We start from the raw sequence: 12,004 nt of genomic DNA, 5'->3' as shown, positions 1-12,004 counted from the left end.
AACTACCGCAAAGATTTTTGTTTACTTGATGAGCTCAAAAATTAATATAATGATTCCTGGGGAATAGTTAGTATACGCGTGTTTCCCCAAAAATAAGACAGGGTCTTATTTTCTTTTGACCCCCGAAATAAGCACTTTCCCTTATTTTAGGGGAGATCTTATTATTTTTGAAGTGCAGGAGGCAGCGAGTGTGGTCACCTCATGGCTGCTGCTGTGTTGCAATATTTTTGGGGAGGTCTTATTTTCATGGAAACAGGGTAGTATTGAAATAGTGTCAGTGGAAAGGCTTTTTTCATCTTGGTGGCCAGAGAAGTTCAAGAAGCTAAGGATGACAACTCTGCTTATACTCTCCAGTATGTGGGATTGCGCTTTAAATTGATATTTCCATTAAATTTTCCACCACTACATGAAAATATTTTTGCCTAAGAATTCATGACCAGCTATGAACTTTATGACAATATGTGCACATTTAAATTGGTCCTGTGATGGCATATCAACAGCTGTGACCCGTCAAAACCGCGGTCCACTAAAGCGCGCCCGATTAAAGCGCGTACCTGACGTCATCAGCAGCGCGACAAATACGACCGCAGAGAAAAAAGGGTGCTTTAAAAAGCGCTTTTAAAGCAAGCCGATCCACATAAAGGTAAGGGTTAGGGTTAGGTTAAGCGTTAGGGTTAGGTTTAGGGTTACGTTAAGCGTTAGGGTTAGGTTTAGGGTTAGGTTAAGGGTTAGCGTTAGGTTTAGCGTTAGGTTAAGGGTTAGGTATAGGGTTAGGTTTAGGGTTAGGTTTGGGGGGGTTAGGTTTAGATTTACGCGTTAATTTTAAGTTTACCGCTCATAGCGTGCTGTTTTCGTCGCGCTGTGATGACGTCACGTACGCACTTTCGTCGAGCGCGCTTTCGTCTACCGCGGTTTTGTGGTGGAACCATCAACAACACTTCACTCTCTATTTTTCATTCTGTCACATTGTTGGAAGATCCTGTAGGAACACCTCCCAGTCATTTAGTTTTTATTATTCTAAATAATTTAACATCACTCATTCTATATTATTTATTAATTTAATGTTTCAATCATCTTTCATGTGCACTTTAAAAAAAATACTCAAAATTATGAATGTGTATGAAATACCAATAGTCCAATGCTAATTATTTCAAGACCTCAAGTTTATTTCTCCTACTGAGAAAATGGATTACAGGTAGTCCTTGACTTACAACAGTTTATTTAGTGACTGTTCAAAGTTACAAGAGCACTGAAAAAGTGACTTATGACCATTTTTCACACTTATGGCCATTGCAGCATCCCCATGGTCACATAATTTGTATTTGGATGCTTGACAACTGACTCACATTTATGACAGTTGCAGTGTCGTGGGGGTCATGTCATCAACTTCTACAACCTTCTGACAAGCAAAGTCAATGGGCAAATCAGATTCACTTAACAACCGTGTTACTAATTTAACTGCAGTGATTCAGTTAATAAATGTGACAAGAAAAGTCGTAAAATGGGGCAAAATTCACATCAAATTTCTCAGTAAGAAAGATTTTGTGATCATAAGTCGAGGACTACATGCATTTTGTGTGGTTTTTTTTTTAAAAAAAACCGCTTACTGATCTATAGACAAACGTCTCATTCTATGGTTACTGAGTTTACCATTAAATCTCAGTACATCAAGTTTTTCAGATCAGCTTTGCTCTTTATTAACTTCCCCATTGTTGGTTTAAGAGTGATGACACAAAATATTTTTTTGCAAGCTGATTGGCTTTTGCAATATACAGGGCTAGCTATTTTGCAGCTTCTCAGGCAGAGCTAACTTAAAATTTGGCAGGGATGGGGACTGCAAGAGAATCTTTTACTTGACCAAATCCTGGTCTTTGCTTTGGACAAGATGAAGAGCGGGGTTGTTTCTCCATCCCACCCCCACACTTTTCTTCCCGTCTTGTTAAAAACAATGTGATTATGAAGGAAAATTGCTGCAGCTGTTAGTTGGGGACATGTTTTGCTGGCAGTTTGAATCATCAGGAAATTTTGGCTCAACTTAAGACCATACTGAACACTGAAAAAAGCATTGAAGATTTCTCAGCAGCATTAAAATATTGCCCCAGAGAAGATTCTAAGTGAACGTGTCAGTTATATCAGGAAGAATCAAATCAATGATCTTTTCAGTATAGTTAATCTCATTCGATTTCAAGGTTGACTCATCCTTCCATCCTTCCGAGGTGGGTGAAATGAGGACTCAAATTGTTGGGAGTAATATGCTGACTCTGTAAACCACTTAGAGAGGGCTGTAAAGTTCTGTAAAGGAGTATATAAGTCTAAGTGTTATTGCTATTTCAAATCACTATGAAAAATGGTACAGAAGTTATAGAATAGTTAAGGTTTCAGGGAAAGAAACCAGTATATGAATAATTCCATATATGACCAGATATAAACTGGTTTCACATTTTGAGCTATGACTTGAATCATTACAGTTTGCTAGTTGAATGCATGCAACGTTTAAATCCATAAATTTATTTATGAACCAGAGTTGTCAAGCTTTCATAAAATAGTAAGCCAAAAGTATACAAACATCACAATGGTTTGGAGGAATGTATGAATTCCAACAAAGAAAACTAAATAGAAATATTGCAGATATTTTTTAGAATGTATATATTCAAATATCTTAAATGTAATGGGTCGTTCTTTATCCACCTCCATTTTGCCAGCCTGTTTAGGAACAGTTGGAAGGCAGCACAAGTGTTAGAAGCCAGATTTTTTTTTTAGTGACCAAACAAGAGTAGGATGATACATGGAGTTATTCAGTGCTCCACATTTGATTCAGAAGAAATTCTCAAGATGCATGAAAGATCCTGCTTGTGACTCATTAAAGCAGATGGATGTTTCTATAATTGTGCAATTGCTGACTTAATGAATTGCCAAAGGTTTACATTTATGTTTCCTTCCATCTGAAATACCTCTTCCTTATCAGATCTAAAACATCATACTTCCAATGCATAATATTTAAATGAGACTGAAGTATGGTAGTGTGTTACATCTAGGGAGTAAATATATTCCCACTCAGTTGTAATGGTGACTGTGGTTTTTTTTTGTTGCAGAATGAAACCTGTTTCCATTTACTTTAGCTTACAATGATGTATACACTATGTCATTGAATCCATTGCTAAGTCCAGGCAAACCTTTCATGAAAATTTCCTATATGTTTATCCTACTTAATGTGTGTTTTTTTCTTAAATAAATATGACAGTTTATCTCTGAGATATTGTTCCTGGGATGAAAAGCAAGAATACTTTAAGATTGTCAGAAACTCTTGATATTTTACATGCTGACATCTACAAACAGAATGACTTAGTTGTTCTTGAGTTCAAACCTGTGTGAAAAGTTATTTCTATAGCCAAAGGGGGTAAAGTTGTACATTTTGTTAGGCAAGATTCATTGATCAAATTCCAAGAAGGAATTGATGTGTTTAAGCAGATTTTGTGTTTATTTTCAGATCCCTCAAAACATCTTAATCCTGGTCGTAGATTAATCACCATTGCAGACAATCTCCCTTTGACTGACTAGAATTCCTCTTTGGCACTTAACCAGGTACTGTACATATTCTCAAGCATCATCTTCCAGTTTACCAGTTGGATTCAAAATAATATACAGGACATAAAAACATAGTTGCTGTGTTCTTATACTGTGTCTAAATCAAATTATGGTTTAAAATGTCAGGTTCCATACAATACTGAGCCATAAATTATCTAATTGTCATTTAGCCTTACGTAATATGTTGAGCAAACCTAGTCAATAGGTGGTAAGTTTATATTTGTGGGAATTATTGGATCTGGAGAAGGATTTGCTCAGCCCCATAAATAGGAGATCCACAGTTGGTGATACAAATCATATAGCTTTTAGTGTTTTAGTTCTCAGTTCCATGTACAAATTGGATATCAATCTATGTAGAGTATCCAAATATGGGATTGCAGTAAGGAGATCCTTTCTGTTTTGTGATATTCCAACTTATTTTACAAATTTAAATATGATATAATTAAATAATTATGTGTGAATGTTTTAATTTCTTCTTTCTAAAAATAATCAGTGCTTTTTTCTGCTCTCAGTGTCTAGCCCCTCTTTCCATCAGTTTTCAGTCCTGTGGTCAAAGTCCTTTACATTTATGTTGATTTCTGCAGCTCTGTACAGGTAGTTTTAGTTATCTACTTAAGAGATCGTGTTGTCCATTAACAAAAGAAGTTGAATATTTACTTAGCAGTCAAGGGCATTTAGTTCTGTTTTGCCCGATTCTTTTGAGATCTAATTATTTTGTAACAAAAAGCTAACCTATATACTTGCTGAATAAGATAACTCGATTTAAACTGCCTGTAAAAAGTTTTGCACGTTTTTACTATGAACATTTTAAAATCTTACATATATTCTGGTTGAAGAAGAGAGTGTTTTTGTTGTCCTAATTCTCAACAGAATGACATACTAAAGAACTCAGAACTTTCACACAATCTATTGTGAGTATTAGGAAAAATTCAGAGTGTTTTTTTTAAAAATGTAAGCTGCATTTTGTTTTAAGTGAAATTTTTGCTTTTTCAGCACAGTAAAATGAACTTTGGTTTACAAATCTTTCCCACATTCTTGACATTGCAGCTGCTCTTGATATTCTTCCAACCATGTCAAAAACAAAATCAGCATGTTCTGCCCTACCTTCTTTTTTTTCTTGATTACATGGAATAACTTGCTGAATTAGAGTAAAATATGACCTTATTTTTCATCTGAGCATAGCACTCTAAATCCTTTTATTACCTGTTATCATAACTGCTTTGTATGGCAAGTCTGTTGTTCTCATATATTAGCTTATTCCAACTTGGTCTCAAGCAACAAATTTTGCAGCCAAGGGTAGTGTTGATCCAATATAACACAGGGGGGTGGGGGAACCAGCTGAGTAAAGTGTTGTACACAATAAAATAAAACTAAGTTTTGTCAACGTTCATTCAAGTGTTTGTTAGAGAATAAAAGCAGAACAAAAGCTGTTCATTTTATCTGTTTATTCATCTGTGCTTCAAAGACAGTTCTGCTGGTAATAAACAATATAAAGAATTATATTGTCTCAAATTGCTTTGTGAATTTAATAGAAAAAAACTAATAAAGCTTTCAGTGGTGATGTTTCACACATCATGGTTTAGAATGTGTGAACTATTCAATGGTATCCCATGTTAGCAAGTATTTTAACTAAAATTCCAGGTTTATATCAAATGTGCCGTAAATCAACGAAATAAGAATTTTCTCATGGCTGTAATTCAGGAGTGTTATGAAAAAGTGCTTATGTAATTCTAAACAGAATAATCTTATTTCTTTATATACTGCATTGTGATTTAACAGCCAGAAATTCTCCAATAAATGTAAGATGTATAGGTCTATATATATACAATAAAGAAACATCTTTTTTATTTGAACATGACTCCTAGTATCTTCATGGACATGTCCCCATACTTTAAACACAATTGAAATGATTTGCCATTGCTACTACCCACCCCCCTTTCCGTATACTGTGGTTTAAGCCCTGATAGTTTCCCACAGAGTGTCTCTCTCACAAATTGCAACATCTCTGCTTATTTGTGAACCCTGCCTTTGTGATTTATAAACTCTGATTTAGCAAGATACCGTGAGTTAAATGGTACTTCTTTTATAGCCCAGTAAGCTTGTTGATGCAGACAATTTTTAAACAATTTTGCTAGTCTTGAATGCCTTTGCTTGGAGAAAAACTGAAACATTTTTCAGGTTGGTTTTTATTATTAAAATAATAAATTAAGGTTCCACCACAAAACCGTGAAGCCCTTATCCGCGCCGACATAAGTGCAGAGGCAAATCCGCGCCGTCTGAAGCGCTAAGAAAAAAACGACCCTACCGCGATGACATAAGCGCGAGGGCAAATCCGCGCCTACCGAAGCACCCTAAACCTAGGGGCTTGCAAGCGGGGCGGCGACGCGCGGCGGAGGCAGGCTGCCCTCTTCTTCCTCAACAACATCTCCTTGGACGGGTGACCGCCGCCGCCGGGCAAGCCCGCTTCGCCGGCCCCGGGAGAGCCTCAGCTGCCGCTGCTGCTGTGTCCTCTGCCGCCGCCGGCGCTTCTCCCAGAGAAAGAGGCAGGGTGGGCGGCGTCGGCGGCCCCGCTTGGGCCCCCCACGGGCTTCCTGTTGCCCCCTGCGGCTGAGCTGGACCCTTCCCGCGGGCTGCTGCTGCTGGGCAGCCCACTTTGCCGCGTGCTCGCTATCAGCCCGGCCGCCCTGGCGGGGGTCTTGTGGGCGCCCCCAAGACGGGCATTGCACCCCCCGGATTGCTGAGCCCCACGCAGGGCGCCCCTGTTGGAGCAGCAGGAGCAGCTGGAGGAGGAGGGCTACCTTTGGAGGTACAGAGGCAAAGAACGAAGCATGTAGAACGCCCTTCTGTTGCCGCGCTGTTGTCGCGGTGGTGATGACGCGCGGTGATGATGTCACGGCTTTAGCGACGCGGTTTAATCACAGCTATTTTGACGAGCGCGGTTTTGTCGTGCCACGATAAATTAAAATAATAGTTTAGTTTTAGTTTTAGTTTAGTTTTAGTTTTATTAGAATTTGTAGGCCGCCCTTTTCCCTGAGGGGACTCAGGGCGGCTCACATAAAACTGGGAAGGGGGGAACACAAACATCAAGATAGAAGACATATAATAAAATGGTAGGCAACATACATTCATCATTCGGGAGGGGTAACTATCCTTATCCCCAGGCCTGACGGGCGAGCCAGTTCTTCAAGGCTATGCGGAAGGCTTGGACGGTGGAGAGGGTACGAATCTCCACGGGGAGCTCGTTCCAAAGGGCCGGGGCTACTGCTGAGAAGGCCCTCCTCCTTGTGGTTGCCAGCCGACACTGGCTGGCCGATGGAATACGGAGGAGGCCTAGTCTATGGGATCTTATTGGTCGCAGGGAGGTAATTGGCAGAAGGCGGTCTCTCAAGTATCCAGATCCACTGCCATGTAGGGCTTTATGGGTGATTAATAGTACCTTGAAGCGCATCCGGAGATCGACAGGCAGCCAGCGCAGCTCGCGGAGGATGGGTGTTATGCGGGTGAATCGAGGTGCACCCGCAATCACTCGCGCGGCTGCGTTCTGAACTAGCTGAAGCCGCCGGATGCTCTTCAAGGGCAGCCCCATGTAGAGCACATTGCAGTATTCCAGCCTAGAGATCACAAGGGCCCGAGTGACTGTTGTGAGAGCCTCCCGATTCAGGTAGGGTCGCAACTGGCGCACCAGGCGAACCTGGGCGAATGCCCCCCTGGTCACAGCCGTTAGGTGGTGGTCAAATGACAGCTGTGGATCCAGGAAATAAAGCTGCCGATCATGCTTTAAGCCCAAAACACCAGCCTGAAGATGGCTAGTGAGACCTTGCTGAAACGTTGCCAAGACAATCTCAATCTTACACGGGAAAAGACCTGAATGCAACAAGACCAGCATGTATGTATGTATGTACACACACACACACACACACACACACACACAACCACACATACAACCACACAGCCAAGCAAGCCACTTACTGAAACAAAGTAAGCACTCCATACACCCCCACCAAGATTTATAGAAAGACGGCAGCTCCAATTATGCTTTGCTTACATAAACACAAAGCCGAAAACACCAGCCTGAAGTGGTGTTAGATATTAGTGTTTCAGCAATGCTTCATCTTCAAAACAGCTCTACAATCCAAATGTGCATTACCCCCGACTATAGAAACATTATTTAAATAGCACTGGAGTTGTTTACCTCCCTTTATTGAATATATTATTCAGATTCAATCTTCCCCATTATTTGAGATCTTTAGAGGAAAAACCATAAGAATAAAATGTAATTGTAAACAAAAACTAAAAACCCAATAAAAGACAATAAAAATATTACATATGTTTCAATGAATACATTACATTAAAAAAGCCTTTTAAATTGAAGAAATGGCAATAATAATTAAATTGTTGGCAAAACATTGTTTTTACCTATCATCCACACTTATGGAGCCAACCTAGTCTCTCTAGGAAAAAAATTCCCAAGCTCAAGCCGCCTTCTGCAAAAGCTTAGGCCACAAATAACATGATTTATCTGCTTTTGGCAAAATGTATTGGGTGAATCCACATTGCAGGCAAAACAACCACACTGGTGCTTGTTCAGCAAGCTGTATTTTCAAAATGTCAAGTTTTGGAAATTTTAAGTATAATTATAACTGAACGCTCCTGTTCCTAAAAGTATGAATCTCTAGGATATGGGACATAAAAGCTGATCTTCCTGCATAATGCAGGCTCTGGCAGATTTATATGAGTAGTTTTCAAAATAACCTGGTCCAAGGTATGAATAAGCGGCTCCGAGAAATTTGGAAATAAATTGGAATTCAGTGAAGTTATTTCAGGATTCATATTGACATGCATACCAGGTGTTGCTTGCATTATTTGTTTCTAAATATTTTTCAGGTCCAGCCCACATCCAACGTGTTACAGTAATCTAGAGGAAGGCATGGGCCATTGTAGAATATTAGCCCAGGTAGATTACGGGAAAAGGGAGACTATATCTATGTGTACCTAAAACGTTAAACATTATTGCCATTGTCCAAATCTACATAACAATTTGGAGCTCGAGGAAAACATTCTCAGTTTGCTGCATCGGTTCTTTGAATTTTTAAGATTTCAGAGAATGGATGTGGAATGCATTACTGAATGTCTGCTAAGGACACCAACCAGTAAAAGATTGTTCATAGGCCTATTGGATGATATTTATAGTCTGCTTTAACACTGCACTAATTTTGAGGCTGTCTGTTGACTATATTTTAAGAAAATGTACATGCAGCATTTCTTAGGAATGTGTAACAATTATTTTAGCAGTTTCCATTTGTACTAAGTACCCATTATGGAGAAAACAGGCCAATAAAAATTTCCTGCTTTGAGTGGATAGCATTTTTGAATGACTAAATATACACTCTGTGATCCGGTTAATACCAAAGTTCATAGCTTGAACAAACACATAAGCTAGTAATTGGCTTTTCCACATAATTTCCAATCCTTTCAGAAACTATCAATTACAATATTTCAAATGTCCATGAAATTGAGGTCCTTATGTGAATTATCCATCTTTGGCAATGATCTGATCTTGGCTTATCTATCAAGCTTATACCTGATGGGATCCTGTTATCTAGGTGCAAAAAATAAATAAATAGCTTTTTTGGATTTTCCAGAATCTTTGTGTCTACCATGTTGAAACTAAACTCCTAGGTAATTGTTTTTTATTTATTTATTATTTTATTGCTTTTTTAATTAGTATCAAATAGAAATAGAAAACATAGAATTTTTTAAAAGCAAAAAAATAGAATAAAAAAGGAAAGAAGGATATAATGTGTTATATGTATGTTAACAGTAAAAAGTTAAAATTCGATATAGTTATTTAATGCAATTATTATTCAAGTGCATATATGATTCTAACATACAGTTTTAGAATAGTTAGTATAGTGTAACTATTGTGTTTTTAACCTATTTAAAAAAACTATATTGATGCAATTTGTATGTGTTATAGATTCAAAATCGCTAAATGCAATTTTTGTAGTATGAAATGGTATATGAAATTGTGATTGAATGCTGGCTGTGCATAGTAAATAGAGCTGATTGATTTGTTCTGAACAAGTGGCAAGGCTTATAAAGATTTTTGTGTACTCTGAATAAAATGTATAGTCGGAGGGTGCAGCAGCTGAATTCACCAGCTGCCTTTTGCTGCCTTCCTCTGTTTGGCTTAGCAAGCAAAATTCTCATCTTTTCTCCACACAAATCTGTGGGGCAAAGAATTAATAAATCAGTAGGACAAAATTCTAACAGAATTTGTAGACAAATTCTTCCTTTGTCTACAATCTTTAAAAAGTAATTCACAATTTTTGGGTGACAGCTTGGCAAGAAAAGCAGAGAGCAACAGTGTTTATTTATAACTTGTCCTTTCTTCTGTACTCCCTCTGCAGTGTACAATGGCAAGTATTGCCAAATTTAATATTGATGCCCCTCGCTGGGACCAGAATACTTTTTTGGGGCGTGTAAAGCACTTTTTCAACATCACAGATCCACGGACGCTTTTGGTGTCAGAGCAAACGTTAGATTCAGCGAAGACAATTGTAGATAACTGCAGGTAATCAACTGGGAGGTTGCTGAATAATATCAATCAAATTTGAGGCTTTTGTAAAATCTAAGAGTTGCCTCTGTTCAAATGTATCAATAAAACTAATCGATACTAATCAGACATATGAGGACAGTCGCAAAGACAAATTTGGTCCAATACTATAAAAAAGACACTTTACCAACAATATCAAACTAGAAAACCAAATTTGGCAATTACACATTAGTGGCAAAATGAACAACATACATCCAGAATAGATGTTTGCCTTGTTGTGTGACATAAATTTAGTCAAATACAGAAACCTACAGTACTTTTTTTTTAAAAAAGGAGAAATAATTGAGGTAAAAACAGTAATTAGAACCAATTACAATATTTATAAATAATTTGATTCAATCAATCAAGTACAATGAAACAGAATTTAGAACTTAATGTTTTTACTAATTTTTCTCATTTTTAACTTTAATTTATTTAAAAAGTGTTTCTGTTATCTTTTCCCCCTTTTTCATATTCTTCACATGATTATATGCATTTATTTGTGGAGCATTAACAAATAGTAATGATATGGCCTCTGAGTGAGATGGAATAAATCTAATATAAATAGATAAATACATTAAAATATCAATTAAAATAAAATGATTCATTATTGTTAAAGTCATTATTGCTGTTGGGTGTTGATAATTCTTAAATGGATACTCAAACCTCTTCTGAGAACAGACTCTTTCACAAAAGGAAAACTTTCATTATGAAAGGATTTCCTTGCCTAGGTCTTGCTACTAGAAAATTAAATCTACATGTATTGAAATCCCACACTCTTGTGAATTGAAATGCATAATATTATACAAACAGAGCCAATCTTATTTACTAGACAGAATGAAACAGCTGCCTCAAGCACCTGATTTGATGCTATTGGAAGATAGCAGGACAATATTGTTGGTTTGCTTCTACTAATTGTGTTGAGTTTAGATTTTCTGCCTTGGGTATAAAGGCTTCTTCAATTTCTTGTATACAGCTCTGCACATTGCAGAGTGCATTGAGGTGCTTTGGCATACAACAAATTTGAATGTTGTTAAGACCCAACTTGCATTCACACTTGTTTCAAGAGAAAACTCCAGTGCACAATTTTTAAGAGGCATGTGCTGTGTACTGATATCATTAAGAGGTATAAAACTAAGAAGGTATTTCTTTCTTCTTTTTTTTTTGCACCTCTAGGGCAGGTTCGCTACCCCCTGGAACGAGCGAGGAACAGCTTTTCTATGCCAAAAAGCTTTATGACTCAGCTTTCCATCCTGACTCAGGGGAAAAAATGAATTTAATAGGGAGAATGTCGTTTCAAGTCCCTGGAGGAATGGCTATCACAGGCTGCATGCTGCAATTTTACAGGTAACAAGAAGCATTTTTTTCTTAGATTCATTGCTCTCTTTTCTCCTTCATTCCTCACCCAGTTGTCTCACAGACACTGCTTTATACAAAATACATGGACATTCTTTGTTATCATCCTATACTGTTGCATTAATGCTTAGATTTAAGCAAGAATTGTATATTTTAGAACAAAATTTCCCAATATTTGACATTAATCTCCATTAAGAAAGGCTTGTGGGATAGTCTAAAAACAAGCTGCATTTCTGGCCAAGACAGCGGAGTCCCAGATTAAGATAAACAGTCTATACTTTGTGCAGATTAAATTGGGGGGGGGGGATTAATAAGATCAGGTATATATTAACCCTAGTCCAGGATGCTTTAATGTGGATTAGCAGAGGCTTAGTTTTATGGCATGATTGGGCCTCTTTATTTCATAATTTTCCGGAGCGAGGGACAAGAGGCTCCAGTGGATGGTATTGACACACCCATTTGGCCATG

At 37.9% G+C, this 12,004-nt stretch overlaps 1 protein-coding gene across 2 annotated transcripts in view; it reads left to right on the top strand.

Annotated features, from left to right (window-relative positions):
* The window catches only part of SFXN2 (sideroflexin 2), a 36,177-nt gene that overhangs the window by 1,589 nt on the left and 22,584 nt on the right, over window positions 1–12,004 (top strand). The window contains exons 1-4 of one of the 2 annotated variants that reach the window (XM_032224826.1): window positions 1,817–2,216; window positions 3,488–3,582; window positions 9,996–10,159; window positions 11,357–11,527. In XM_032224826.1, the coding sequence (XP_032080717.1) occupies window positions 10,002–10,159; window positions 11,357–11,527 (329 nt within the window). In that variant the 5' untranslated portion in view covers window positions 1,817–2,216; window positions 3,488–3,582; window positions 9,996–10,001. Of the gene's footprint in view, window positions 1–1,816; window positions 2,217–3,487; window positions 3,583–9,995; window positions 10,160–11,356; window positions 11,528–12,004 lie in introns of those variants that run through there. The other variant, XM_032224825.1, reaches the window with a different exon arrangement.

Source organism: Thamnophis elegans, chromosome 10 (genome assembly GCF_009769535.1).
Source record: "Thamnophis elegans isolate rThaEle1 chromosome 10, rThaEle1.pri, whole genome shotgun sequence".
NCBI lineage: Eukaryota > Metazoa > Chordata > Lepidosauria > Squamata > Colubridae > Thamnophis > Thamnophis elegans.
This window is presented reverse-complemented; position numbering and strand designations above follow the sequence as displayed.